General features: G+C 53.1%; 1 protein-coding gene across 1 annotated transcript in view; it reads left to right on the top strand.

Annotated features, from left to right (window-relative positions):
• Nucleotides 1-26,030, top strand: part of LOC144248444 (uncharacterized) — a gene marked incomplete at its 5' end in the record, with an annotated part of 153,065 nt that overhangs the window by 114,430 nt on the left and 12,605 nt on the right. The window contains one exon of the mRNA XM_077790610.1: nt 330-337. Coding sequence (XP_077646736.1) covers nt 330-337 — 8 coding nt within the window. The remainder of the gene's footprint in view (nt 1-329; nt 338-26,030) is intronic.

The raw sequence follows: 26,030 nt of genomic DNA, 5'->3' as shown, positions 1-26,030 counted from the left end.
AGAGCGGGGCTGATGACTCACCAGTTGCCGGGCAGACCCGCAGCAGGCAGTGTTCCCCACCTGGACCCGCCCTCCCTGCCCAGTGCCGGCCCCGCCGTGGGGTCCCCCCAAGTCCCTCCCCAGTGCCCCCAGGAACTGGGCTGGGTTTAACTGGGAAGCTTTACTGGGAACACTGGGAGCAGGCGGGCAGGGGCAGAGTGACAGCAGGGCTGGGGGGACACTCGACCCCCCCAAAATCAGCGTGGGGATAGAGCGGGGGGTCCCGGCAAGGCCCGAGGCCACGGGGAGCGGCTGCGGCCGCCAGTGTCTCAGGAGCTCTGTGGGCAGAGAAAAGGGGGTGACACCGGGCTGGGGGCCCCGGGGGAGCATTCACACTCCAGGGGAAGGGGGACACGACCCCCGGGACCCCCATTTCTTGTGCAGGTAGAACTCCATCCCCAGTGCCAGAAAGACGAAGCCCAACTTGGAGTCTCCAGTTCCTGTCAGCATCTTGCTGCGGCAGCATCCAGCAGCATCTCTGCGGTTTCCACAGGGGTCAGTGTTATGATTGAGCACAAGAGGCCATCTGATCCGATTAACAGAATTTATTTAATTCATTTAAGAGAGTATATGAGAGCAAAGCAAAAAGCAGCGCTGCGGCGACAGAGGGGAGCAACCGCTCCGCCAAACTGCCACGCCGTGATCCCCCTAGCTCACTGTTTTTATCCCCTTCTTTAGTTCACTCGTTTCTTCTGCGCAGTCGCATTCTGTTGCTAGGTGGTCGTTTTCTGCCTCCTGGTGGTCGTGGGATGAAGGCTGGTTGTCTTCCTCACAGGTGTCCTTTGATCTGGGGATTCTCACAGTCTCAAGTATACGTGTTATCTTAGAAATGCATGTTATCAGTTAAGCACTGCAAAGCCTATTGCCTACTACCGCTGTAAAAGGTTAGGAATGCGTGTTATCAGCAATTCACAGCCTGTTGCCTATTACCGCTGTAAAAACAAACTTCTTTGAAACAAATTACTATCTGCAGCTGCATCGAACAAAAAGGTCACCCTTCTCTTACAATTTCTCCCTTTTTTTTTTTATCCTTCTTTTTGTTCGTTGAACCGTATTAATTCTTTTCTGCTAAGCTCTAGATAGTTTTCGGTCTCTATCTGAGTGAGTGATTCATATTTTGATCTTACTATCATTAAATGAGCGGCCTCTAACCTACTCTTTACTATTGCAATAAGCTTATTAAAGATGCAGGGTCCGAAAGTTAGCACTAAGATGAGCAGAATTGCCGGTCCTGCAATGGTAGACAAAAGAGTTGTTAACCAAGGGGAATGAGTAAACCATGATTCATACCAGTTTTGTTGAGCTTCTTGCTCTTTTTTTCTTTGCTCTATTTGTTTGCGTAATTCTGCCATAGTATCAACCACAATTCCTGTGTGGTCTGCATAAGTGCAACATTCTTCTCGTAAGGCAACACAGAGCCCCCCTTGTTGTAAAAATAATAAATCAAGTCCCCGTCTATTTTGTAACACAACCTCAGAGAGGGATCTGACTGATTTTACTAACCCATCTATGGCCTTTTCGATTCTGCTCAAGTCTTCATCTACGGATACTCGTAAATTTTTCATACCTTGTTGTTGATTTACTAGGGAGGCTACCCCCGTTCCCACTCCAACTCCACTTACACTAAGCAAGATTGCTACTGTTAATGCTGTGAGTGGTTCTCTTTTGACTAGATGGTGTTCGGGAGTTGTTTGATGCTCTAGTACATACTCCTTTGGGTGATATGATATGCGAGGGACAATTAACACCTGTACACAATAATCTGAACTTTCATTGAAAAGCCTTATGGATAAGCAAGGGGTGGTTCCGAGTTTATTACATACCCATTTGGTGTTGGGCGCTGGCAGGAGCCATTCTGCTAGTTTGTCTTTTCTCTTGATGCTAATTGTCGTCTCACATAAGTGTTGCATTATTGCGGGTACCTTTCCCACACATTTCCCTTTCCCTCTTACTTGTGCTAGGGTTATTCCTGGGGTGCTATCTTTTCCCTGTTTCCACAGACATTCTCTTGGGTTTGTCCCATTAATTCTTCTGGTTTTGGCAGAGGATCCTATCGCCTCATAAAAGGGTGGATTCATCATGTAACAGAGCCAGCAACCTTCTGTCAGATTCGGGTATGTATAGTTTAAAACGCCAAATGTGGCTTGCATTATTTTCCACAAGGTGGCATGCTCGGGTTTAGGAACACCTGGCTCATCTATGTTAATATGGCTGGTAATAACCTCTGTCTCTGTGTAGTTAATTGTCTTAGTTTTAATGTCACTTATTACTTTGTTGGGTCCAATTGGTGCAGGGTCATAGGGAATAGGTTCTTTCTTAATAATTATTAGGTTTCCCAAATCGTGTCCCTCTATCCAATGCCTAATTCCCCATATCTTTCCCAACAGCCACCCCGGGTCATTTGGATGAGTAACATTGAGGTATATGAAAGTACAGTTCCCTAGTAAATCTTTCCCTGTCCATGGCCATTCTTGTGGCTTTACACATCCAGCTGGTCCATATCCCACCCTTAGGTATTTATCTGACCCTCCTCCCGGGGCCCATGCTGATGCTATTGTCTCACAACCTCAATAACCACAGTAGTAATGCCCGGGGAGGTTACAATATGACCTCCCTAAATTTGAAGCAGGGCACATATAGAAGCTTGTCAAATTTAACAGCCGCCCACAGCTTGGATTTTTGGTCATGTTACATACTCCAGCTTTAAAGCTTGGTGCCCCGGGGGTTATCACAGTCTGCAGGTTGTAATGAGTATCATGATTTTCCCACCTACTTAATGTCCATTTAAAGGGTTCATGGGTTTCAGTAGCAACACTTTGGAGAGGAAAGCATATCATCACAAATGTAAGAATCTTTAGGGCTGAGTAGTACACACTGCAGGGGATGCTGCTTATCATGCCCAATTTCACATTCCTACTTTTTCTCATTCCATTGTCACCATTCCCGTGCCTATGGTGGTCAGTGTTTTTTCTTACGATTTGGGAGGGTCCCCCATCCCCACTAGCTATCTCTCTGTCTCTCCTGTCAACTTGGTTGCTACAAGCTACAGGGTAGGCCATCTTCTTGACAGCAGAGATATTCTTCAGGGGCGGGATTATTTCCACTCTCTCACTTTGACCTCCGGGAGTTTCAATTTTTCTCATTTAATTGTGGGGTGTCGCACCTCAGTCCCTTGACCAGCCTGCGACACTTGACCTGGACTATGTCCGTAAGAAATGGACTTGAAAGCTCATTGGAGTGGTAGCAATGGAATTCAGGATTTATTCTTTTCACAAAAATTTCCCACCACTCGGGAGATTCTTTAGTCAATTCCCGAGTGGCGACCTTATAATTCAATATTTCAGAGGTCAACTTGCGTTGTTCTAGCCAGCAGCGCTGACACACACTTTTTGGAGCCCTCCCCTTTCTACAGTGAGCCCACTACAGCCCTTTACAAATTTTACAAGAAAAGCAAGCAAAAGGGAAACAATCACAATCTAACCAGCTACATTTTATTTTAATATCTTCATGCTCGGCATGACCCTCCCCTTCCCAAGGTCTCTGCTCCCTTTCGAGTCGGATGGGCTGATAATAGGGCTGCTGAGCTAAGTCTTCTAAATGCTTACAGTATCCTGGGGGTTTTGTTTCTCCTATCAGTTGTGTTTGCAATCCCCAGTCATTCCCGACCCAAATGTCCCCGGAACTGGCAGTGTCCATTAAGATTACTTGAGGGTTCTCTTTACTGTTAGCTTCAAATCTCCCGGCTTCCCATCAATCTTCCAGCTCGTCTCTCTGGAAGTTGCATGAAATCGAGTCGGGTCCACTGGCCCCTTTATTCTGCTAGCATGGGTCCATCCCTTTTCTGCCGTACGAACTGCGGAATCAGTGGTGATTATAACCAGATACGGTCCGTCCCACCTTGGGGTGATTGAATCTTCCTTCCAGCTTCGGATGAGAACCCAGTCGCCGGGTTGTACCTGGTGTAATACAAGATCTAGTGGTGGTCTTTGGGCCCACATCCCCTTTTCCCATAACTGTTTCTTGTATTTCATTAAAACAGTTAAATATTTGTTAATACTTTGGTCAGTGATATTAGGATTAGATTGAACTTTCTCTAGGGAGTAGGGCATCCCATATAACATTTCAAATGGGGAAAGCCCTATGTCTGATCGTGGTTGAGTCCGAATATTTAATAATGCTAGTGGCAGATATTTTATCCAAGATAACTTAGTTTCTAGTACTAATTTAGTGAGTTGTTTCTTAATTTCTCTATTCATTCTTTCCACCCTCCCGGAACTCTGGGGGTGCCAGGGAGTATGTTGTTCCCATTTTATGCCCAGGGCTTCTGCTAGCAGCTGTGTTATTTTTGAAGTGAAGTGGGGGCCTTTATCGGAGTCTATTGTTTCTGGGAGTCCATACCTGGGTATTATTTCTTCTAGCAGGGCCTTTGTCACCGTTCGGGCTGTCTCCCTAGTGGTGGGGATTGCTTCCACATAATGTGTTAGATGATCTATTATAACTAAAAGATATTTTATCCTCCCCACTTTGGGAAGCTCTGTAAAGTCTGCCTGTAAATTTGTAAAAGGCCTCTTTGCCACGGGTCTCCCTCCTAAGGGTGGCTTCCTTAAATTCTTCCTATTTACACGTAAACAGGTTGGGCAACCCTTAGTAATATTTTTTGTTAGATCATGGAGACCCACAGTCATATAATGGGTGGCAAAGTGGTCTACCAGCCCTTGAGCGCCCCAGTGTGTTTTCTGGTGTAATTTATTAAGCATTTGCTGGGCTACGGCCCTAGGCAGAACCTCCCTCCCATCTGTTAACAGCCACTTCCCCGATTCTTCTTTTATCCCCAATTTTGCAAGTTTCTCCCGCTCTTCTATAGTAAATATAAATTTATCCTGGGTGGTTAACCCAGGATTCTCTGGGGTATCTGTAGGATCCCTCCTGGCTCTCTCGCTCAAGGTCAGTGCCTCGATAATTGCAGCCTTCTTCGCTTCATGGTCTGCCGCGTTGTTACCCCTACTCCGGTTATCCATTCCCCGCTGACGCCCTTTTAAATGAACTACAGCTATCTTTGCAGGGCCTCTCAAGGCCTTCAGGAGGGCTACTATTAATCTCTGATGCACCAGGTTCTTTCCTTGTGAATTCACAAGGCCCCTTTCCTCCCATAATTTTCCAAATGTATGTACTACCCCATACCCATATTTAGAGTCTGTATAAATGGTTCCCTCTTTTCCCTTTAATAATTCTAAGGCTCTTAGGATGGCGTATATTTCACAGGCTTGGGCTGACCATGTTTTGTCCAGGGCTCCGGACTCAATTACTTCTAGGTCAGGTCCCCCTACTATGGCATACCCTGATTTTCTTTGGCCTTCTACTATTCTGGATGATCCATCTACAAACAGCTTTTCTCCAGTCTCTAACTCCTCTTCTTCCAAGTCAGGTCTAATTTTAGTTTGCTCCTCTATAGTGATCACACAGTCGTGAGTCAGTGGGTCAGTCTCTGGCTCTCTGAAGAGGAAGGAGGCTGGATTTTGTAATGAGGTGGTTTCTAAAGTGAAATTAGGGGTTTCTAATAGAATCCCCTCATACTTTAGGAGCCTGGCATCAGATATTTATTTGTCTGCTTTTTGCTGCATCACACTCCGTATGTTATGTGGAGTTAACACCTTCAGAGTGGCATTAAAGGTGATTTTCCTTGTTTCTTCTACTAACTCTGCACAGCCTGCAATTATTTGTAAACAGCCCGGCCATGCCCTACTTACAGGGTCTAGAATTTTAGATAGATATGCAATAGGTTTCTTTTTCCCCGCCCAGTCCCCGCTCCAGTACTCCATAAGTTACTCCATCTGTAATATTGACAAATAAAAAGAAGGGCCTCTTTAAATCTGGGAGACTTAGGACTGGAGCATGGACCAGAGTTTCTTTTAATTCTTGGAATTTAGATTTTTCCTCTTCTGTCCACTTAAGGTGCCCATCTTGGGTAAGTTTTTGATACAGAAATCTTGCTTTCCCACTATAGTTTTCGATCTACTGCCTACAATACCCTCTAAGTCCTAATATCTGACGAATTTGTCGTTTATTTTGCGGTAAAGGCAGGGATAGGATTGCTTCTACTCTATCTGGATCAATTTTCTTTTCTCCCTTTTTCAAATAATGTCCCAGGTATCTAACTTCCTTTTCTACAAATTGTAGTTTTGCTTTAGAAACTTTTAATCCTTTTAGTCCCAGGAAATTTAATAGTTTGATACTTTCTTTCTGGACTTTGTTTTCTTCTTTACCTGCTATTAACAAATCATCCACATACTGAACTAGCTTTACCTCTGGGTCTGTTTTATAATCTTGCAAAATTTGTTCTAGGGCTTGCCCGAATAAATTGGGAGATTCCGTAAATCCTTGAGGTAATACAGCCCACCTGAGTTGCTGTCGCCTCCCCGTGTCAGGGTCCTCCCATTCAAAGGCAAAATAATCTCGACTGGATTCGTCCAGAGGGCAGGCCCAAAAGGCATCTTTCAGGTCTATTACACTATACCACTCGTTTTCAGGTCCTAATTTACTCAAAAGGGTATAGGGGTTTGCCACTACTGGGAACCGAGCCACGGTTCGCTTATTAATTTCCCTAAGGTCATGCACCAGCCGATAGGATCCGTCTGCCTTTTTAACTGGGAGTATGGGGGTGTTAAAAGGCGACATACATGGTTCCAATAATCCTTTATTTAGTAATCTTTCAATTTCGGGTTTCAATCCTTTCCTTCCCTCTAGTGAAATAGGGTACTGTTTTATTCTCACCGGGACCTCAGGGTTTCTGATCTTTACCGTGAATGGAGTCATATTCAATTTGCCCACGGTTCCCGGATTGTACCATACTTCAGGATTTATTTTCTCTTCATCTTCTAATCAAAGAGGGCAAAGCCTGATTTTCAATTCCTTTTCTACCACTTCGATTTGAATTCCCAGTTCAACAATTAGATCTCTCCCCAATAGGTTGTAATCTGTTTCAGGGACTAATAAGAAGTCACCCACCCCCATTTTAGTTTCTGATTCTACCATTACCTCTTTAATAATTTGTATTTCAAATGGTTCCCCTTTTGCCCCTACTACCATAGCTGTCTGTTTTGACAGGGTACAGCCTTGGAATTGAATGGTAGATCTTTCCGCCCCTGTATCGACTAAGAATTCTATTTCCTGGCTTTGGGGACCCACCTTTAATTTTATCAAGGGCTCTTTTTGATGTCTCCGGGTCCCCATAAAGTAGAGCCCCTGACCCCCCTAGTCGGCCTTGAATTCTTTCTCATCTCTAAGCTGCACTCTGCACTCTCTCTTGAAGTGTCCCTTTTTGCCACAATAATAACAAGTCTTTTCTTCCGTTCCCCCCCCCTTTTCTTTGTTACCTGCTTTGTCTCGAGTAAACTTCTTCTGTCCTGTCTCTATGCTCCTACTTTCCCTTACCGCAGCAACCATCATTTTAACTTGCCTCTTCTGACTCTCTTCCTCTCTCTGGACGTACACTTTCTGTGCCTCCCACAGCAGCTCTGCCAAATCCCTATCCTGCCAATCCTCCATCTTTTGTATCTTCTTTCTAATATCGTCCCAAGACTTGGATACAAAATGCACTTTTAATATTGCCTGCCCCATTGGATCATTCGATCTTAATCCTGAATATAATTGGAAGTTCTTTCGCAGCCTCTCCAGCCACTCAGTGGGTGTTTCATCTTTCCTCTGTCTGTCATTGAATGCCTTATTGATATTTTGACCCCTGGGGACCGATTCCCGAATACCATCAATTAATATGGTTCGGAAGTCCCGCATATTGGCCCTATGATCCTGGTCTTGGTCATTCCAATTAGGATTTTGAAGAGGCCACTTAGTGTCAGCTGGGTGTTGAGCATGTGCCGGCTGGGCATCCCAGACCCGCATCCCAGCTGCCCTAATCATGTTCTTTTCTTCAACCGTAAATAGGATATTCAGTATGGACTGCAGTTCTTCCCAAGTGTATATATTGGGGCCCAAAAATTGATCCACTCTTTCTGCCACACCTAAAGGATCGTCTAATAGGCTTCCCATCTCCTTCTTGAAATCTCTCACATCTCCCGAACTCAAGGGAACAGAAATGAATCCTATTCCTGGTTGTGGCCCCCCCATGGGCATTTCCCTCAGGGGAAACAGTTTGCCTTTTGCCCTGCTCCGGGTGACTGGGCCAGGCTGTTCAGAATCTGAGTCAGACTCATCATCCGATGAGGGGAGGGGGGGTGCTCGTGGTACAGGAGGAACATAAGGAGGTGGGGCTACTATCAGTTCCTCTGGTCGTCCCTTTCTTTTCCCCTTAGGTTTTTCGGAAAGTTTGAATACAAGCACCTCTGGTCGACTCACCCAGATCTTAGCATAGTCACTCTCCTCTGGGCTAGGGGGTTGTTTAGTGCTCACCCAGATGTTTAGAGCTTGTCTAACCCATTCCTCTGAGGACCCGAATATGGGCCAGAATGCATTTTTGGAAACTTCCTTCCCTCCCCACACTTCTATACAGTAATGTATCATTTTTGCTTTATCCTTTCCCCTCGTTCCTGGGAAGTGTTCCCAATTGGTCAACATGAATCCCGGGGGACTGTCCTTAGGAATCGAAGGGAGTTTTACCCCCACTGGGGAGGGGGATTTACTCTTCCCCTGCCCCATTCCTCCGGAGTGCCTTCTAACACACACAAATAATCAAATAATCACAATCACTTCCCCTGGTTCGTGGCCCAGGCCCTCGCGGGCTTTGGGAACCGCACTACTGAGGGTCCGTGTTCACTTGGGGCGTCCGGCTGCCGGCTCCCCTCTCATGCAACTCACACACTCGCCACACTCCGGGATCCCGACCCCGCCAGAACGGAACCCTTATACTTACGCTTCCTGCGTCGTCGTTCGGACTTTGTGCACAAAATTTAAGGGGTATCCTGGGCCCGCTTCCCTTTCTTTGCTTTCCTCTCAAGGCTTTTGGGTTCGTCAGTCGGGATGAGGACAAGACCCCCAGTCTGAGTCCGCTCAAAAGAGCGGAGTGGTGGCGCCTCTCCCAGAGAGGGGTCCTCCAAATCCACGATCCGAGTCACGGCACCAAATTGTTATGAGTGAGCACAAGAGGCCATCTGATCCGATTAACAGAATTTATTTAATTCATTTAAGAGAGTATATGAGAGCAAAGCAAAAAGCAGCGCTGCGGCGACAGAGGGGAGCAACCGCTCCGCCAAACTGCCACGCCGTGATCCCCCTAGCTCACTGTTTTTATCCCCTTCTTTAGTTCACTCATTTCTTCTGCGCAATCGCATTCTGTTGCTAGGTGGTCGTTTTCTGCCTCCTGGTGGTCGTGGGATGAAGGCTGGTTGTCTTCCTCACAGGTGTCCTTTGATCTGGGGATTCTCACAGTCTCAAGTATACGTGTTATCTTAGAAATGCATGTTATCAGTTAAGCACTGCAAAGCCTATTGCCTACTACCACTGTAAAAGGTTAGGAATGCGTGTTATCAGCAATTCACAGCCTGTTGCCTATTACTGCTGTAAAAACAAACTTCTTTGAAACAAATTACTATCTGCAGCTGCATCGAACAAAAAGGTCACCCTTCTCTTACACAGGTGCTGGAGGCTGCAGCATCCCCCTGATGAACTGTGTCTGTGTTCCACAGGAACCCTGTCCTACAGCCCACCAGACGGGATCCACCATCAATGCTACCACGGCGAGGCAGCGACGATCTGGTCCCTGGGCCTCCTGCTGCACCCTGGTCATGGGGAAGCACCCGTTCAGGAGGGGCCAGGAGATATCTGGGGGCAGATCTTGTTCCCACCATGGCTCTCTCAAGGTGGATCCTCATCTCTGGCCTCGGGAGCAATACCAGTGCTGGGAGACAGCAGCAGCTCATGGGCATTCTGCTCTGGCAGCTGCTAAGGAGGTGGCACATGTCCTGCTCTCCTGCTCTCCTCCAAACAGAAAATCCATGGGAAAGTTTAGGCCCACCTCTAAGCACACCCAGCATGGCCTGGGCACGGGAAAAGGGGGCAACTTCTCCAAATGACTGGTGATTTCTGCTTTCTCTCCCCAGAGTGCCAGGATGTCATTAAGAGGTGTTTGTCCATGCAGCCCTTGGACAGGCCATCCTTAGAAGAGCTTTTCCGTGATCCATGTTCCTCTGCCCTAGAAGATGGGAGAGATCCACATGCACAGTTGGATCCAGGGGCCTGGCAGGTAACAGCTCCACACATCTCTTGGCACTCAGTGGTAAAGACAACCAGCCAGGTTTTGTCCTGCCTGTAGCTCTGAGCAGGGGTCAGCAGAAGTGAAGACGCAGCTCATGGGCTGGAGCTGAGCTGGAGACCTGGTGTGGCAAGCACTGGTGGCCAACATTCCCCTGGTTTTGCCTGCCATGGTTCATGGATGGCTGGGGCCCTGGGCAGAGCCCTGACAGCCTGGTCTGGCCCAGGGAAGAAGGAGCTCCTGGAGAAGCTGTCCCAGGTGGGGCTGCTGCTGCTGGGGACAGTGAGGACATCAAGGATGACAACCTCTTGCTCCACCTGACCACCGGCAGGCTGAAGATGGTGGACTTTGATTCTGACACCTCCTCCAAAGCCAGGTTCCACAGGGAATTTGCAGATGAGTCCACACACTGGGGGATGCTCCCAGATTTGGGCATTGCACAGCCTGGCTGGGAACCAAAGGTTCCCCCTTTGCTGGGGCGGATGCAGCTGATCCTTCAGTCGGCTGCCAGGCTGCTTTTGGAAGGGCTGGGGACATGGGCTGGGGTGGATATGAAATGGGAGTGGGCTCCTGGCCCTGCCAACAGCCCCCAGCACCCACCGTGCCTCGGGCTGGGGCTGGGCTGGGGCAGCCAGCCTGACACAAACAAACCCCCATGGTGGGAGCAGAGGTGGGACTCCAGACCCTGTGCAGGGGCTGCTTTGCTTTGCAGGCAAGGAAGGGCTTGGGCTGCTCCACTGCCCTTGTTTGCTTTGGGATCACCATGGGGGCCGTGCAGGGGAAGGGAGAAAGCCTGGGATTCCCTCCCCCATGGTGGGTTTTTCCCTGGCACGCAGGGGTTGGGCCTTCCTTAGGGCCCTGACAGAGATAAGATTTTTGACCTTTTTTCTTGTTCCCCTTTTTGTCTGTAACCTATTTTCCATAATTTGATGTTTGTCTTTCTAGAGGAAGTGTTTCAGGTGGAGTCCAGTCTGGATCAGGACGTGCTTGGGAGCAGCTGCAGCGTGGATGGGCCGTGCCCTTGGAGAAGGCTGAGGGCATCGTTTGGGACCAGCTTTTCTTCCAGCGGGGGATGGTGTGAGGTGGGTCCTGTCTGCTGGGGATGGTGGGATCAGAGCTCTGGGGAGATGGCAGCGAGCACAGGAGCGTCCTGCTCTGGGCAGCTGCTGAGGGCTGGAGGTGCCGTGGCTGGCTGCAGGCTGGGCACATGTCCTGCCCTCCTGCTCTGCTCCCAAAGGCAGCAGTGATGGGCAGCTCTGGGCACAGCTCTGGCATGGCCAGCATGGCCTGGGCACCGCGGGTGGCTGGGACAAGGGGACAGGAGCCTTCAGCTGACGGGGCTTTCTGGTTTCTCTCCTTGCAGCCGGGCTCTGTGGGTGCTGAGGCTGCTCTGGGCTCTGCCAGGGCCCTGCTGGAGCTCAGCACCGGGCCGCAATCAGCCAAAGGAGAAATGGGGTGACCTGCAGCACAGACTGGCTTGAGCATTTTAGCAATACAGCTCAAGAAAACATGCAGCCACCCAAAAAATAAACTTGTTCAATAACTTCTGAAATGAAATCAATCTGGGATGACCCCAAATGACTTTTTGCAGCTTGCTCAAGCAGTAGCTCAGCCCTTCTCTGAACTGTTCTCTCCCCCACCTGCCTTTAACTTCCCAGTTGCTCCTTCTTTTTCCCCAGTGAGTTCCCAGCCCATTCCAGTCTCCATCACACTGTTCCCTTTCTTGGTGCCCCTCACCATGAGGAAGGCTGAGCCCCAGGCTTAGGAACTCATCCTGTCACTGGCTGAGGAGCAGCAATGTCTCAAGAGGTCTGGTGGGATTTTAGTGTCATTCAGAGCTGCTCTCCAGCCCCCAGCTCTCCTCACTGCTGAGTTCCCGCTCCCTTTTCCTCATCCTTGCAGCAGGATGAGCTCTGTGAATCCCCTTGAGCCTCCCCACTCTTCCCAACCCATGCACCCACCTCAGCTAGGTTGAAGCAGCAGCTTCTCTGTCCCCTCGGGCACACCAGTGCAGTCCCCTGTGCAGCTGTCCACAGCTGTCATCTTCCTTCAGGAGCTCCACGAGCCTTTCATGCAGGCTCCACATCCTTATGGCCATCTATTTGTGGAACACAAGTGTGTGAAACACCATCCTGCTGCCACAGGGCCCAGGGGCCAAAGGCCTGTGCCAATGCCCTGGGGCAGCTGCAGCAGGAGGCAGGAGAGCTGGCAGCAGCTGCCCCAGTGCCCCAAGGCCAGCCAAGCCCCAGGGACTGCCTTCCCCAGCCCCACGCTGGCAGCACGGCTTCAGCCCCTGCGCTCTTCTCACCGAGACACTGGTGGTGCCGAGCGCCACGAGGCCTCGGAGTGCCAAGCGACGCCTCCCCCTGCACTCGCCCTGCAGGTGCTTTGACAAGAACTGCAGGACGCTGTCACGGCACTCACTCACATTCAGGTGCTCCAGGATCTGAAAGGCACAGGCCGGTGACGGGGAAGCGGCCGGTGGGAGCCCAGAACCGCCCAGGGCCGGGCCCAGGCAGCAGCACAGGGCGCGGGCTCCGTCCCAGGCACTGCGGCCAAGAGAGGGCAGAGAGCCGGGAGGCAGCTCAGCGAGGCAGCGCCGGCCTTCAGGCTCACCTCCACAAGGAACGCCAGGGCGGCCAAATCCCGGCACGGCGTGTCCTTGCTGAGCAGCCCGAGCAGGTGGAATGCAATCCCGGAACACGCGGCTTCGGATGCGCGGTGCATTTCTCTGACAGGAGGAAACACGAGTCAAAGCCCTCAGCCAGCGGGGGCAAACCTCTCCCAGGACTGCCTCACAGAGGTCTGGCCTTTCTCCACCACCCTGCAAGGGGCAGCTGAGCCCTCTGGGAGGTTGCTGCTCTTGGGCACGCTCCTCTCCCAGCCTTTTGCAGCCTCCTTGGCCGTCCCTTGGTGACAAGGCCTTCTGGCCCACGGCCACGGGGACTGTGTGGGGCACCTCGGGCACAGGGCACACATGCCGGGGACAGCTGGGGAGCAGGGGGTCTCACCTGGCCAGCACGCCCACAGCACAGTGGTGGGTGTCAGCACAGAGCAGTGTGTCCCAGCCACGCTTGTCTTCCATGGCCACCACCACATCCTCATAGTGAAGTTGGCAGAGCAGGGCCTTGAGGGTCTGCTCTGCAAAGCTGTGCACAGAGCAAAGCTGAGGTTACACTGGGAGCACTGGCCCCTGCCCTGGGCACATGGCAGGGACAGGAGGACTGGCATGGAGCACCTGCTGGGGCTGGTGGCAAGGCCGTGTTGCTGCTGGCATCCCTTCCAGAAGGTATCGACCTCCTCTGGCACATCCAGAGTGCTGAAGAGCACTTGGAAGAGCAGATGCACAAAGAGGCCGGGGAAATGCACGGTGACTACATGTGGCACACAGGGCAGCTGGAGGATCTTCCACATCACCACGGTTGCCTGCAAAGGACAGAGCAGCCTGAGACAGCGCTCAGTGCCGAGGTGTCCGTGTGGCAGGGCCCGAGCACAGGAGGGAGATGCCCGGAGAGACACAGGGGGAGCACCGGGCCTGGTGGCCCTGGAGCTGCCCCGAGGCCAGGTTTCAGCCCAGCGCCTGAGGCAGGGAGACGCCGTGGGGGAGGGAGGATGGAGAGCTGCTGGAAAGGTGGCCTTGGGGCCAGCAAAGGCAGAAACTCACAGCCAGGGCAAGGACAGCCGTGTGGTCCCCATCGGAGGTGCACGTGCTGTGCTCTGGCCAGCTCCCCAGCACATCGAGGAGCACGAGCATGGCCGGCTCTGCAGTCCTCAGCGAGCACATGATGCTCTTCCACATGGCCAGAGCAGCTCTGTGGGGTCAGAGCTCTGTCTCAGAGGAGTCTGGGACACAGCAGCGTGGCCTGGGCGGCAGTGGGGAGCTGAGCTGCTCTGCCAGCCCTGCCTCTGCCCACTGCCCCTCACTGGCAGCACGCAGGCAGCCCAGCCCTGTGGGCACTGGCCCCTGAGGGGCAGGGGGGAAGCATGGCAGCACGCTGGGGGGCTGGCAGGGGCCAGGGCTGGCAAAGGGAGCAGCCAGAGGGCCCTGGAATTCTCTGTGTCAGACACCTGGGACAGGCTGCACAGGGGGAAGGGCTGCTGAGCCCTGAGCCCTCTGGGCAGGTGGGCCCCGTACCTGTCACACAATGGGGCCACACGCAGGAGAGCCATCACCACGTCAGAGGGCTGTGCCTCTGTCAGATCCAGAAGGGGCCTGTACAGATTGTATTCAGGAAACTCATTGGCCATGAGCCACTGGTGGATGTACCTCACCATGGCGGGCACCTGAAGAAGGAAGGGGAGACTTGGAAAGCTGCCGGAGGAAGGAATGTGCCCAGCTGCCCCAGAGAAGTGCTTCCCTTGCCTCCACACTGCCATGGCCTCAAAGGCTCCCAGGGAGCAGCAGGTGTGGCTTGGGAGGCCAAGCAATTGCTGGGAGAAGAATAGCCAGGCCACAGGCTGCTTACTTGCTTTGGGCTGGAAGGACCCTCCTCCACAAGCATATCCAGCAGGGCAGCGCTGGTCTTGGTTTTGAAGATGGGAGAGTACGCTCTGAGCACGGTGCCCATGGCGCTGCTCTCTTCCTCCCGAATCCTCTTCATGAATTTGCAAACCATCTGCAGCAGAAGGGCAAGAAGCCCGGGATGCTGCATGGAGTGCTCCGAGCACAGTGCTGGGCTGAGCGGTGCCAGCCGGCCCAGCCCAGGTGGGGATGGCTGCAGGTACCTGCGCTGTTCTGCGGAAGCGGCCACGGGTGCGTTCCTGCTCTCGTGTGCGCTGCACAGCTGCACCTGGCAAAGAGCGAGTGCAGCCCGAGGTGAGGGGCTGCGGGAGAGGCCGGAGAACACAGCCCAGCCCTGCGCTGCCCAGGCAGGGACAGCCCTGTGACGGCCCAGGGCACGGAGCGCGGCTGTGGGGTGTCTGCCCGGCCCCTATTCCAACCTGTCCATGGGCATGGCCCCAGGAGATGGGATGGCATGGCATGGCATGGCATGGCATGGCATGGCATGGCATGGCATGGCATGGCATGGCATGGCATGGCATGGCATGGCATGGCATGGCATGGCATGGCATGGCATGGCATGGGGCCAAGCTGGCTGCAGGCACCAGCCCTGTGGCCCAGCTCTGCCACTCACCCTTCTGCCGTGGCTGGAACTGCTCCACCTCTTTAGGCTGCTCTGCTGGGGCAGATCCAGGGCCTTCTTTCTCCTCCTTCCCCCAGGCCAGCTTGGGCACGCTCGCAGGTCTGTGCTCTACGACACTGCCTGGATTCATGGCTGCTTGCAGAAGGTGAAAAGGAAAAGGTCCAAGTCAGCAAGTGCTGCAGTCGTGCCTTGAGGGCACCTGCAAGAGTGAAGTCTTGGCAAGGATACAGGACGGCAAGTCCTGCACTCTGGTCCTGGGGGCTCCAGCCACAAGGACAGGAGACTCCTGTCAAGGGCAGTGAAAAGCAAATGCCACGGTCTGCCCTCGAGGGCAGCTGCAGAAGAGATGCCTCGGGAAGGCCAGGGGTCACCAAGTGCTCTGGTCTGGCCACGAGCTCACCTGCAGGAATAATACCTTGGGAAAGCTCTGGGTCAGCAAGGAACAAGTAGCTGTGCGAGGGCTCCTCACAGCACCGCTCTCTCGCGTCCTCTCTCGTCGTGTGCACTGAGCACTGTGGAGTGTAACTGTAACTTGTAACTGCCAACACCTCTGCCAGAGCGTGTCACCAAGGGCCCTTGGAATCCCTGCCCCGTTCCATTCCACGGTGACCATGCTGCACCGTGTCACCAAGGGCCCTTGGAATCCCTGTCCCGTTCCATTCCACGGTGACCATGCTGCACCGTGTCACCAAGGGCCCTTGGAATCCCTGTCCCGTTCCATTCCATGGTGACCATGCTGCACCATGTCACCAAGGGCCCTTGCACGCACTGCCACCTGCCCTGGGGCCACCCCCAGCCCCCCAGAGTGGCCCAGGTTGGAAGGAATGCCTTGCCCCAGGTGTGTCAGACAGCCCAACAGGATCTTTAGGAAGGGCTCAGCCCATCAGCAAACGCTGCCCTGCTCTGCGGGCTCAGAGCAGCAGGAGTCCCCGCAGCTGCCGACGCAGCCGCGGCGGGAAGGGCACGGGGCCTCCACAGAAGCTGGCACGGCCTCCTCGGGACACGTCCCACATGGTGGCCGTCCTAAGCACGGCCGTGGGACACAGACCAGGAACGTGTGGGCCAGGGCAGGAATGCTGCTCTGAGCCCTGGGGCCCGGGCAGCGCTGACAGCAGCAGGTGAGGCACAGTCCCCGCCCAAGCAGAGTTCCCCCGAGCCCTGGCAGCACCGGTGCCCGTCTCCTGCCCAGAAACCTGTGCCCCAAAAGGGCTTCTCTGCCCGAGGGCAGCCAAAGCTGGTGTGCACTGGGGGCTGTGCTCCGTCCTACAGGGGCTGTTGGGAGCAGCACCTGGAGCAACTGGTGGCAACACTTGGTGAGTGTCAGATGTTGTTGCTCCTTCCTGGGATGATTTTTTCATGGAAGGGATTAGCAGCAGCACAGAAACACCAACAGCTACTGAACTTCACAGGACAAAGAGACTCCACCAAAACACTGTCATGTTTCCTTGTGCTTTTGTGTCTTTCTTGCACTCTGAAAGAAGAAGAATTGGCCCAAGCCCTGCTATTCAAATCTCCAGCTGCTGTGTGTCTGCCTCTGGCAGCTCCCTGCAAACACAACTGGCTGCCTGCTCAGCTGGGCAATGGACGGCCACAAACAGGGAGGGCCCTGGTGAACATCTCTTTGGTCTCGTGGGGCAGCGAGGGCACAGGAGACAAAGACTGCTCCTCCCAAGTTCATGGGCAACAGAGAGATTTTATTTCCCAAGCCCCCCCTTACACAGGGCATTTGAAAGACCAGGCCTGGAAGCTCTCATTGGTTTGAGCTCCATGCCCCTTCCGGTTCTGGCCCGTGAGGTGCCTGCAGTTTTGGGAGATATTTGATTGGTCAAGACCCCTGTCAATCATGGGAACACCTCACCCTTCTTTTCTTTATCAAATTCTGTGTATTGTTCTCTGTCACCCATCTGCAAGGGCCCTTTGCCAACATGGTGACAGAGGACAGCGTGCATCTAATTTGCACTGGAGCTGCAGCATTTCCCTCCAGGAACTGTTAGGGGAGAACTCAGGCCACAGGCATAATGCTTCTTGGTTACAAATTGAACTTATCTCTAAAAGCAGAAAGCTATTTAACCCTGAGCCCATTTAACCCTTAGAGAAAAACCCAATTTTAAAAAAAACCTTTAAGCACTTGATCCCTTGGGGAAAAACTGAACTCCCAGAAAACAATCTGTAAACAGAAAAACTGTTTGTAAACATGAGAAATAATTTGTAAACAAGTAAAGTCCTTATATGAACTGTCCATGAGGCAGGTGATCATTTGTAATGCTGTCTGTGGTTTCCAGTGTCCATATTTTAGGCAGCTGTATTGTACTGTTGTAGGATTTATTGTAAAACATGAGAACAGACTCAGAGGGGAGGAGGGTGTACCCTCAATCCAACCCCTTTCCCCTTTTTCGTTGTCTAAGTAATAATAATAGGATTAGAACATGGATTTTGAATACTATTAACTTATGCAAAATTTCATCCACGTTTACTGATAATATTTTTCTTTACCAGCCAGGTTCAGGGTGAAGAACTTGATTGGGAGATGTTTTGATCAGGGCAAGGAACTTGGTTAGGAGACATTTTCTGTATTTCTATTTTTTCTAGTGCAAACCATATACTTTTTTCCCTTTGTTCAAAGTTAGAAATTTTGTTGTTGACTTTAATAGCTGACTTTTAAAATGATGACAAGTGGCAGAATTTCAGTGAAAAAACTTTGCAACTGCAATTTGCTTATGATAAATCGATGTTCTATGTGTACCTCAGTGGATATTCTTTGAATCATACCAGTTTATCTTGAAACAATGCAAGAATAATTACTAGAATATTAAGAAAAGACATGTTAATACACATACTAGGACATCTTTAAGACAATGATTTACTGAAATATGAGTATCAATTTAATATCGATATCCAACTGAGATGGACAAAAACTCTCTAAGGGTTTAAAGTTAGAAAGTGTATGTTTATTGAGACAGCCGGGCAGTACATGGGATAATTCCCTAATGCACACTGCAAAAATCACAGGTATTACAAAGCTTTTTTATTTGCCGAAGTCTTGAATACACAAATATGAATGCATATTCATATCCCTGTCACTTCCTCTGCTCCGCTTCATGTGCTAATTGGCAAAAAGGCAATTAAGCATGTGTAGTTCTGTTCCCTGAAATGAGTTGGGGGTCCATTTTGGGGAGGGGTCTCCAAAATGAAGAAGCAAAATAAGTCTTCCTCGTTCTGACCTTTCTGCCTTTCCCATGCATACGTGACAAATGAATCTTTGCCGTTTTCCTGTGTTTAATGGATCCCTAAAGTATGGGAAGTCTGCAACTGTTTTTGTGCCCCTGAAATCTATCACCAGGAACGGGGCTGGGATGTGCCCTGGTGCCTGGGACATCATCAGGAGCGGGGCTGGGATGTGCTCTGGTGCCTGGACATCACCAGGAGCAGGGCTGGGATGTGCTCTGGTGCCTGGGACATCACCAGGAGCGGGGCTGGGATGTGCTCTGGTGCTTGGGACATCACCAGGAGTGGGGCTGGGATGTGCCCTGGTGCCTGGGACATCACCAGGAGCGGGGCTGGCTCTGATGCTCTCCGGTGCCTGGGACATGACAAGGGGCGGTGCTGGCTGGGGTTTGTTTGGTGCCTGTGCAATCCCAAGGGCAGTGTCACAGCGGGGCAGCTCTCAGTGTCCCCAGCAGGTCACAGTGTCCAGGGCAGCCCGTGCCAGCGGTCACTGCGCACACGGGGCAGGCTGGGCTGGACAGGGGACGGGTCAGAAACGCTGCCCTGGGACTGGGGTCTCCCCCTGCCTCTGGGGCCCAGCCCCTGCTGGGAGCGCCTTGGGCAGGGCACGGGGCTGCTGCTGGGCCAGGGGGACAGGCCGTGCCCCCTGTCCCCTGCTGCTGGGCCAGGGGGACAGGCCGTGCCCCCTGTCCCCTGCTGCTGGGCCAGGGAACAGGCCGTGCCCCCTGCCAGCTGCCCAGGCCCCTCTGATGCCTGTCCCTCGTCCCTGTGGCTTCTGTCCCCACCACTCCCCACCACCTTCACTCCCTCTGTCAAAGCCCCACTCAACCCCTTCACAGTGACCTCTGGAAAGAAAGAATGAATGAAGGAAAGGAAGTGTTGTCTGTTCACCCTGGCTGGATGTCAGGCACCCACCAAAGCTGCTCTCTCACTCCCCTCCAGAGATGGACAGGAGGGAGAAAACAGAATGAAGGCTTCATGGGTTGAGCTAAGGACTGCGACAGATCACTCAGCAAATGCCATCATGGGCAAACTATTTTCAAAATTGGAGATATTAATGGAATTTTTGCTATCTGGATCAGGGCAGGATAGTGAGAAGTAAAACAAAGCTTTAAAAACACCTTCTGCCCTTTCCTCCCTCCTTCCCATCTCTACCTCCCCCCGCAGTGGGTGCAGGGAGACAGGGAATGGGGGCTCTGGTCAGTTCATCCCCTGTTGTTTCTCCTGCTGCTCGGGGGGAGGAGTCATTCCCCTGCTGTGCCAGGGGTCCCTTCTGGAGACACTTCTCCATGAACTTCTCCACGGTGAGTTCATCCCACGGACAGCAGTTCTCCACAAGCTGCTGCAGCGTGGCTCGCTCCTCCATGGGCTCACAAGTCCTGGCAGGGCCCTGCTCCAGCGTGGGCTCCTCTCCAGGGGTTTGCAGGTCCCTGCCAGGTCCCTGCTCCAGCACAGGTTTCTCATGGGGTCGCAGCCTCCGCTCAGGCATCCCCCTGCTCCAGCACGGGCTCCTCCAGGCGCTGCAGGTGCATCTCTGCCCTCCGTGCCCTCCATAGGCTGCAGGGCCAAGCTGCCTCCCCAGGGACTGACCAGGGAATCTCAGGGCAATCAGCTCCAGCAGCTGGAGCAGCTCCTGCCCCTCCTGCCCTGCCCTGCCCTGGGGGTGTGCAGAGCTGTTCCCCTCACAGGTCCTCACCCTGTTCCTCCCTGCTCACAGCCACAATTCCAGGATCACCCATTTCCTTAAATCTCTTATTCCAAAGGTGTTACCACCGTTTCTAACTGGGCCAGCCTTGTCCAGCAGCCAGTCTGTCCTGGAGCCAGCTGGAATTGACTCTGTGGGACATGGAGGAACAGCTGCTCTCACAGAAGCTGCTCCTAGATCCCCTGCCTTACCAAAACCTGGCCATGCAAACCTGGTATAAGTATGGTAGGGTTTTTATTACCACTATTAATTCTTATTATTTCTATTCTCTCAATTTTTTGCTATTAATGGTACAGTTGTTATTATTATTACTAGTATTTTTAGTCTTTTGGACTCTATATTAATAGTGGCTAGATTAGAACTGGAAACAAAGGTACTTCATTGCAAGTAGCGGTTAGAGTTTTGTCAGCCTCTTTCCCTGCCCTGTTCTCTGTCATTGCTGTGTGTGAAGCTGCTGCTGCCAGGCCTCCCTATTTCCCTGGTTTGAGAAATTCCATGGCATTGCTCACATGTCAGAGAGGGCTTATTCCATTCAAACACATGCTCTTAGCTCTTCGAGTCCCATTGTTGGAAGCTTGTTTTCTAACATTGTTGACTTTCTCAGCTTCTGTTAATATTTGTGATTTTATAACAAAATGTTCTTGGATGTGATTGTGCAAGATTCTCTAATCAGCTTCCAGTTTGCTCTTGGGTTTCTTACCGGCGTGTCCGAGCTGAAGGCAGCATTTTGGGTGGGAGGCTTCAGTGGGAGCTGGGATTGCCTCGGCAGCAGCTGGTTTTGCAATGTGAGCAGCGCTGACAGAGATTCCGTGCGCTGAATATTCCGCCTGGTTGGAGCCGCAGTGCCCGGCTGGAGGGAGCCGCGCCGGGCGCTGCGGGTTGTGCCGGGCCGGGCAGCGGCCGCAGCCCCGGCAGGGCCCGGCCGTGGACACGGAGCCTTTGCTGGGCAGGGCTCGGCCCTGCGGCGCCGGGCGGGCGGTGCCGCTCCCGCCGGGAGCCTGCGGGAGCCGGGACAGCGAGAGAGCCCGGGCCGAGCATCAGCCCCGGGGCACGGCCCGGGAGGGGGCACAGCCCGGGGGTCCCGCAGAGCCTCCCTGCTCCAGAGCCGCGCCTGCCGCAGCGGGGCAGCTGCGGCACCTGCGGGGCACGGAGGAGCCGCAGGCGGCGTTCCGAGCGCTCCTTCGGGGCAGGATTTTGTCCCGCTGCGGGGAATTCCCGCGGGCCGGGCGGGCCGGGGCCGCTGCCGAGCGCCGCCGCCTTTCCCGGGAGCCGCCGGGCAGAGCTCTCTGCTCGGGGCTGGGAAAAACACCTTCACTGCCCTGGGAACATTTAAAATGTTTAATACAGGACAAGAGGAGACAAGGGCCATAGAGCAAAGGTTGTTAGGGCCGGGTGCATCTCGGCACTGAGCCAAGAGCACACGGTTATCTCCGGAGATACCCCTTGAATACCTTTTCCCTTACACCAGCCGGTTGCATATTCATAGTCCCTTATGCATAGTAAACTTTTTCCCAAGCTAGTTTGCATATTCCAAGAACTGTTCAGCATGGCTCCTCCTCGGTTCCACCTTTTTAGGGCATGTGTATTCCTTGGTTGTGGTTTTGGTCCTTTTTTATCATCATCTTCAGTTTTGGCCCCGGCCCACACTGCCTTCAGACGGTGAGTGCTGATGGTTGGCAGATCTGTACAGGTGTCCTCATCCTGTGCTCACTGGATGTTATCCCATCCAAGCAGGAATTTTAACACAAGCATGCTTCTCTCAGCTATGGCACTACTGTGTCTGAGCTTAATGAATGAACAGCAGAAATAAAAACTATATAACAAAGTTATCGTAACACCACACATATAATTTCCAATGGAATATTGGCAAAAAGCCAATATTATAATATGTATCTATGACAGGGCCAAGGGCCGGGTGCCCGCTCGGTGGCCCCGGGACAGCAGAATTTTGGGGTCCCGGTGCTGGCTGCCGGCAGAGCCCCGGCGCTGGGCCGGGGATGCGTGGGACCCTCCCGCGGTGGGGTTGGGCTGCCCGGGGCAGGCGCTGCATCGTCAGCCCGGAGCCACCGGGGATCGCCCGGTACCGGCGGGGCGGGGCTGGGGAGCGGAGAAGGGCGGCACCGGAGCTGGGGAACCCTCTGCAGCCTGCGGGGTCGGACAGACCGATAAGGGGGTCCCCGGGAGCCTGGAACGTTGTGAAAAACGCCAATCACTTGGTTTTTAAAATTTTAAACGTTTAATAATAATAAAATGGTTATAAAAATAGTAACACAATTAGAGTAATCAAATTTAGAGTTAGGACAATTACAAGACAATAAAAAGCAAAAAATTATAGATGTCCAGATGCTCTCGGACACTTAAGCCAGGACAAGCATGCCTTGTGAACAAAGGAATAACCTTAAAAGCAATAGCCTATTGCATATTCATGTATCTCATACATGATGCATAAAATCCTTGCAAATTAGGAACTTTTCTGGATTTTGTCAACTTCTTTCCCTTAATCCTGGTGCTTCCATAAAGATGGAGACAAGATGGAAGAATGTTTGTCTTTTCTGATAAGGAGGTTGTAACTCTTTATGTGCCCCAAGTCACCGCCATCCCTGTGTGAAGAGTTTATTGATTATCTCATCTCTTGCTTGAGCAAGTAAAAAAATCCTACATCGCAGAGTTTCTATTTTAATATTATGTTGTTACCTAAAACTCTATTTAACACACTACTTAAGAGAATTAATACAGCATAACTTTCTAACATTACACATATAATATTCATGGTAACATTTGTGAAAAGCCAATCATAAAATAAGCATTCTACACAGAAAGTGTTGAAATGGTAAAACCAGTCAAAACCCCTTAGGAATTGGAAGGAAAACCAGAGGCAGTGGCAGCTAACACCTCTGAAACCCGTGGCTTTTGCTCCTCTCTTTGACCTGAGAGCTTCCTGGGCAGGGGCGACTCTTCCAATTGCACCAGCGTGGCCATGGCTGGGAAGGGCAGCGAGCAGATGGGTTGAGCTTCTCCTGCCAGCCCCTGAAGTGCCAGCTGTCATTTGTGTGCGCTGAGGATTCCCTTCAGGCTCGGAGCTGGCGCAGCTGCTCCTGGGCGCTGCTCGCCCGCGGGCGCAGCGGTGCTGCAGCCGCTGTCCCGCACACAGGGAGGGCTCTGGAGCCTCCCAGGGCACCAAGGAGCGGAGCAGGGAACGTGCCGGGATCTGCTGCAGGACTGTGGGGCTGTGGGGGATCCTTCGGTCTCTTGGATGGGGCAGGGAGGGGGCAAATGGAATCAAGGTGAGACAGGGATCGGGCAGCCCCACGCCAGGCAGCGTTTTCTCCTCTGAGAGCTCCTCTGAGCTGAGCGAGCTGGTGAATCCTGCGGAGCAAATGAGACCCGGGAGCGAGGGAAGGGCTGGCTGGGAAGGAGTCAGATAAACCCAGTGGGTATTTCCCTTTCCAAGGGGCTCCTGGGGAGACAAAGGAGACAAGAAGGATTCCCCATCTCATGACATTCCCTTTTCTCCTTCAGTAGCCCTATTGCAGTCACTGCATACAAGAGTTTAGTTGATCCCTTTGATGCCAGGGAGCACCCAGAACTTGAACCTCGCTGGATCCAGCCCTGTCTGCCTATCACCGAGCAGAGGGAAAAGATAAAGAACCTGGGTGGGGGTGGAGCCAAAATGGCATTTTGCCACTTCTGATCTTCTCCCAGCTTTTGCAGCAGGGCACCAACCCCATCGCTGCAAACCACTCCCTTTTGCAAGGCACACGTGGACCTCGCTGGTAGCTTAGGGCTCCTGAAGGGGCTGCTGCAGTTGGCAACTGGAGCTGTTGTTGAACTTTTCACATTGCTTAACCCCCCCATTCAAATGCCATCAACTGTCTGAGGAAGGACACAAAAATATTACCCTGGAGGGGCCAAAAACTTGGAAAAGGATGAAAGAAATGTTCTGATGATGACAATGACAATGACAAAAAAACACAATTTATTTTTGACAGCAAATGAGTACCCACAGCCCTCCAGCCCTCCCAGACTGGCAGCCGAGTGGGGCCGTTTCCATGGCATGAGGAGCTGGCAGTCTGCAGAGAGAAACCAGAGAGCCACGGTCAGTCACAGAAGGCTCCTGTGCCCCTGTCCCACCACGGCCTGTGCCTGGGCCAGGCTCCTGTGTGCTCAGAGCCCAAACCTCCTGACCCATTCTCCGTTTTTAGAGAAGGGCAGTGTGGTAAGCCACATTCCATCTCCTCTGCTGAAGCACAGCCCAGCAGCCTCCTCAGCAGCTGCAAGGGCGGGATGCCCGTGTGCCTGGTTTCCTGGCTCCCCGGCAGACCAGGGGTTAAACATTGGGTGTCTCCTGGATTGTTCCCGGAAAGGGCCCATCTCTGCACGCAGCTACCTTTTTTCATTTGTAAATTAGGTCTTTCTTTCTCTTCCAGCTGTGGTTTCTCCAGCCCTGGCTGCAGCCACTGGTCATATAAAACTTTAAGAATCTTTTTCTACAAGCACAACTGACTTGATGTATATTTTACAAAATCACGAATTGTGCCATAACATATATTACAATGGGACTGCGGAGATCCCCCTGCAGGTCCCTGGGGATGCAGAGATCCCCCGCAGGTCCATGGGGATGCAGAGATCCCCTGCAGCCCCTGGAGGAGCCGGGCTGGAGCTCGGCGATGCCTGAGAGGAGCTGTGAGCCCGCGGGCAGAGGGGCCCCGCTGGAGCAGCCTGTCCTGGCAGGACTGAGCCCGTGGCACAGTGACCCACGCTGCAGCACTCGGAGGGGGCTGTGCCCAGGGGATGGACTCCGCTCCGAGAAGTTCCTGGAGAAGTCTCGGCCGGGAGAGAGCGCAGGGTGCAGCAGGGAACGACTCCTGTCCCTGAGCAGAGGGAGAAGCCCCGGGGGATGAGCTGAGCATGGCCCCATTCCCTGTCTCCTGCCCTGCCGGGGGAGGAGGTGCAGCTGGGAGCAGGGAGGCGTGGGGAAAGCTGCATTTAAGGCTCTGCACTGACTTCTCCTGCTCCTGCTCCGAGTCTTTGGAGTTTTCTGCCAGAAATCTCTCCCCTGCCCCACCCACCCACAGGGCTTGGGGCAGGTTTCCCTTTTCGGGGGAAATCAAAGCGAAGCTCTGATGCGCTAACGAGGGGCAGGAGAAGTGAGGCTCCTGGGCTTCCCGCAGAGGCGGAGGCACGGGAGGCGCAGGGCCGGGAAAGCCGTGGCGGGAGGCGCGGAGAAGTTTGTTTGTGTGGGCAGCTCAATCCCGGCTCGGGCCGGGCCCGTGCCGGGGCTGTTCCTCATCTCCGGCTTTCCCCTCACGCAGCCCGGGGGCGCCGAGAGCGCGGGGCGAGGCGGGGCCGTGCGCAGAGCCCGCCCCGAGCTCGCTGCCATTGGCCGCCGGTGCCGTCAGTCACGGTCGCGGCGCGCTGATTGGTGGGAGCGGGGCGCGGCGCGGCCCCGGCGGCGGGCTGAGGGCGGCCGTGGCCGCGCAGCGCCGCCATTGGCCGAGCGGCTGTGCGGGCCCGGCAGCGGCGGCAGCGGCCGGAGCGCGGTGAGGCGGCGGCGGCGGAGCTCGGAGGCGGCCCCGGCGCAGGTGGGAGCCGCGCTGGGCTCTGCGGGGGCTCGGGGCTGGCTGCGGGCGGAGGGGGCGGCAGGGGGCTCCGGCGGCTCGCCGGTGCCGTGTCCGGCCCGTGCCGGCCCCGGGCTGAGGGCGCTGCGGGAGCG

The sequence above is a fragment of the Lonchura striata genome, unplaced genomic scaffold (assembly GCF_046129695.1).
Source record: "Lonchura striata isolate bLonStr1 unplaced genomic scaffold, bLonStr1.mat Scaffold_126, whole genome shotgun sequence".
Classification (NCBI taxonomy): domain Eukaryota; kingdom Metazoa; phylum Chordata; class Aves; order Passeriformes; family Estrildidae; genus Lonchura; species Lonchura striata.
This window is presented reverse-complemented; position numbering and strand designations above follow the sequence as displayed.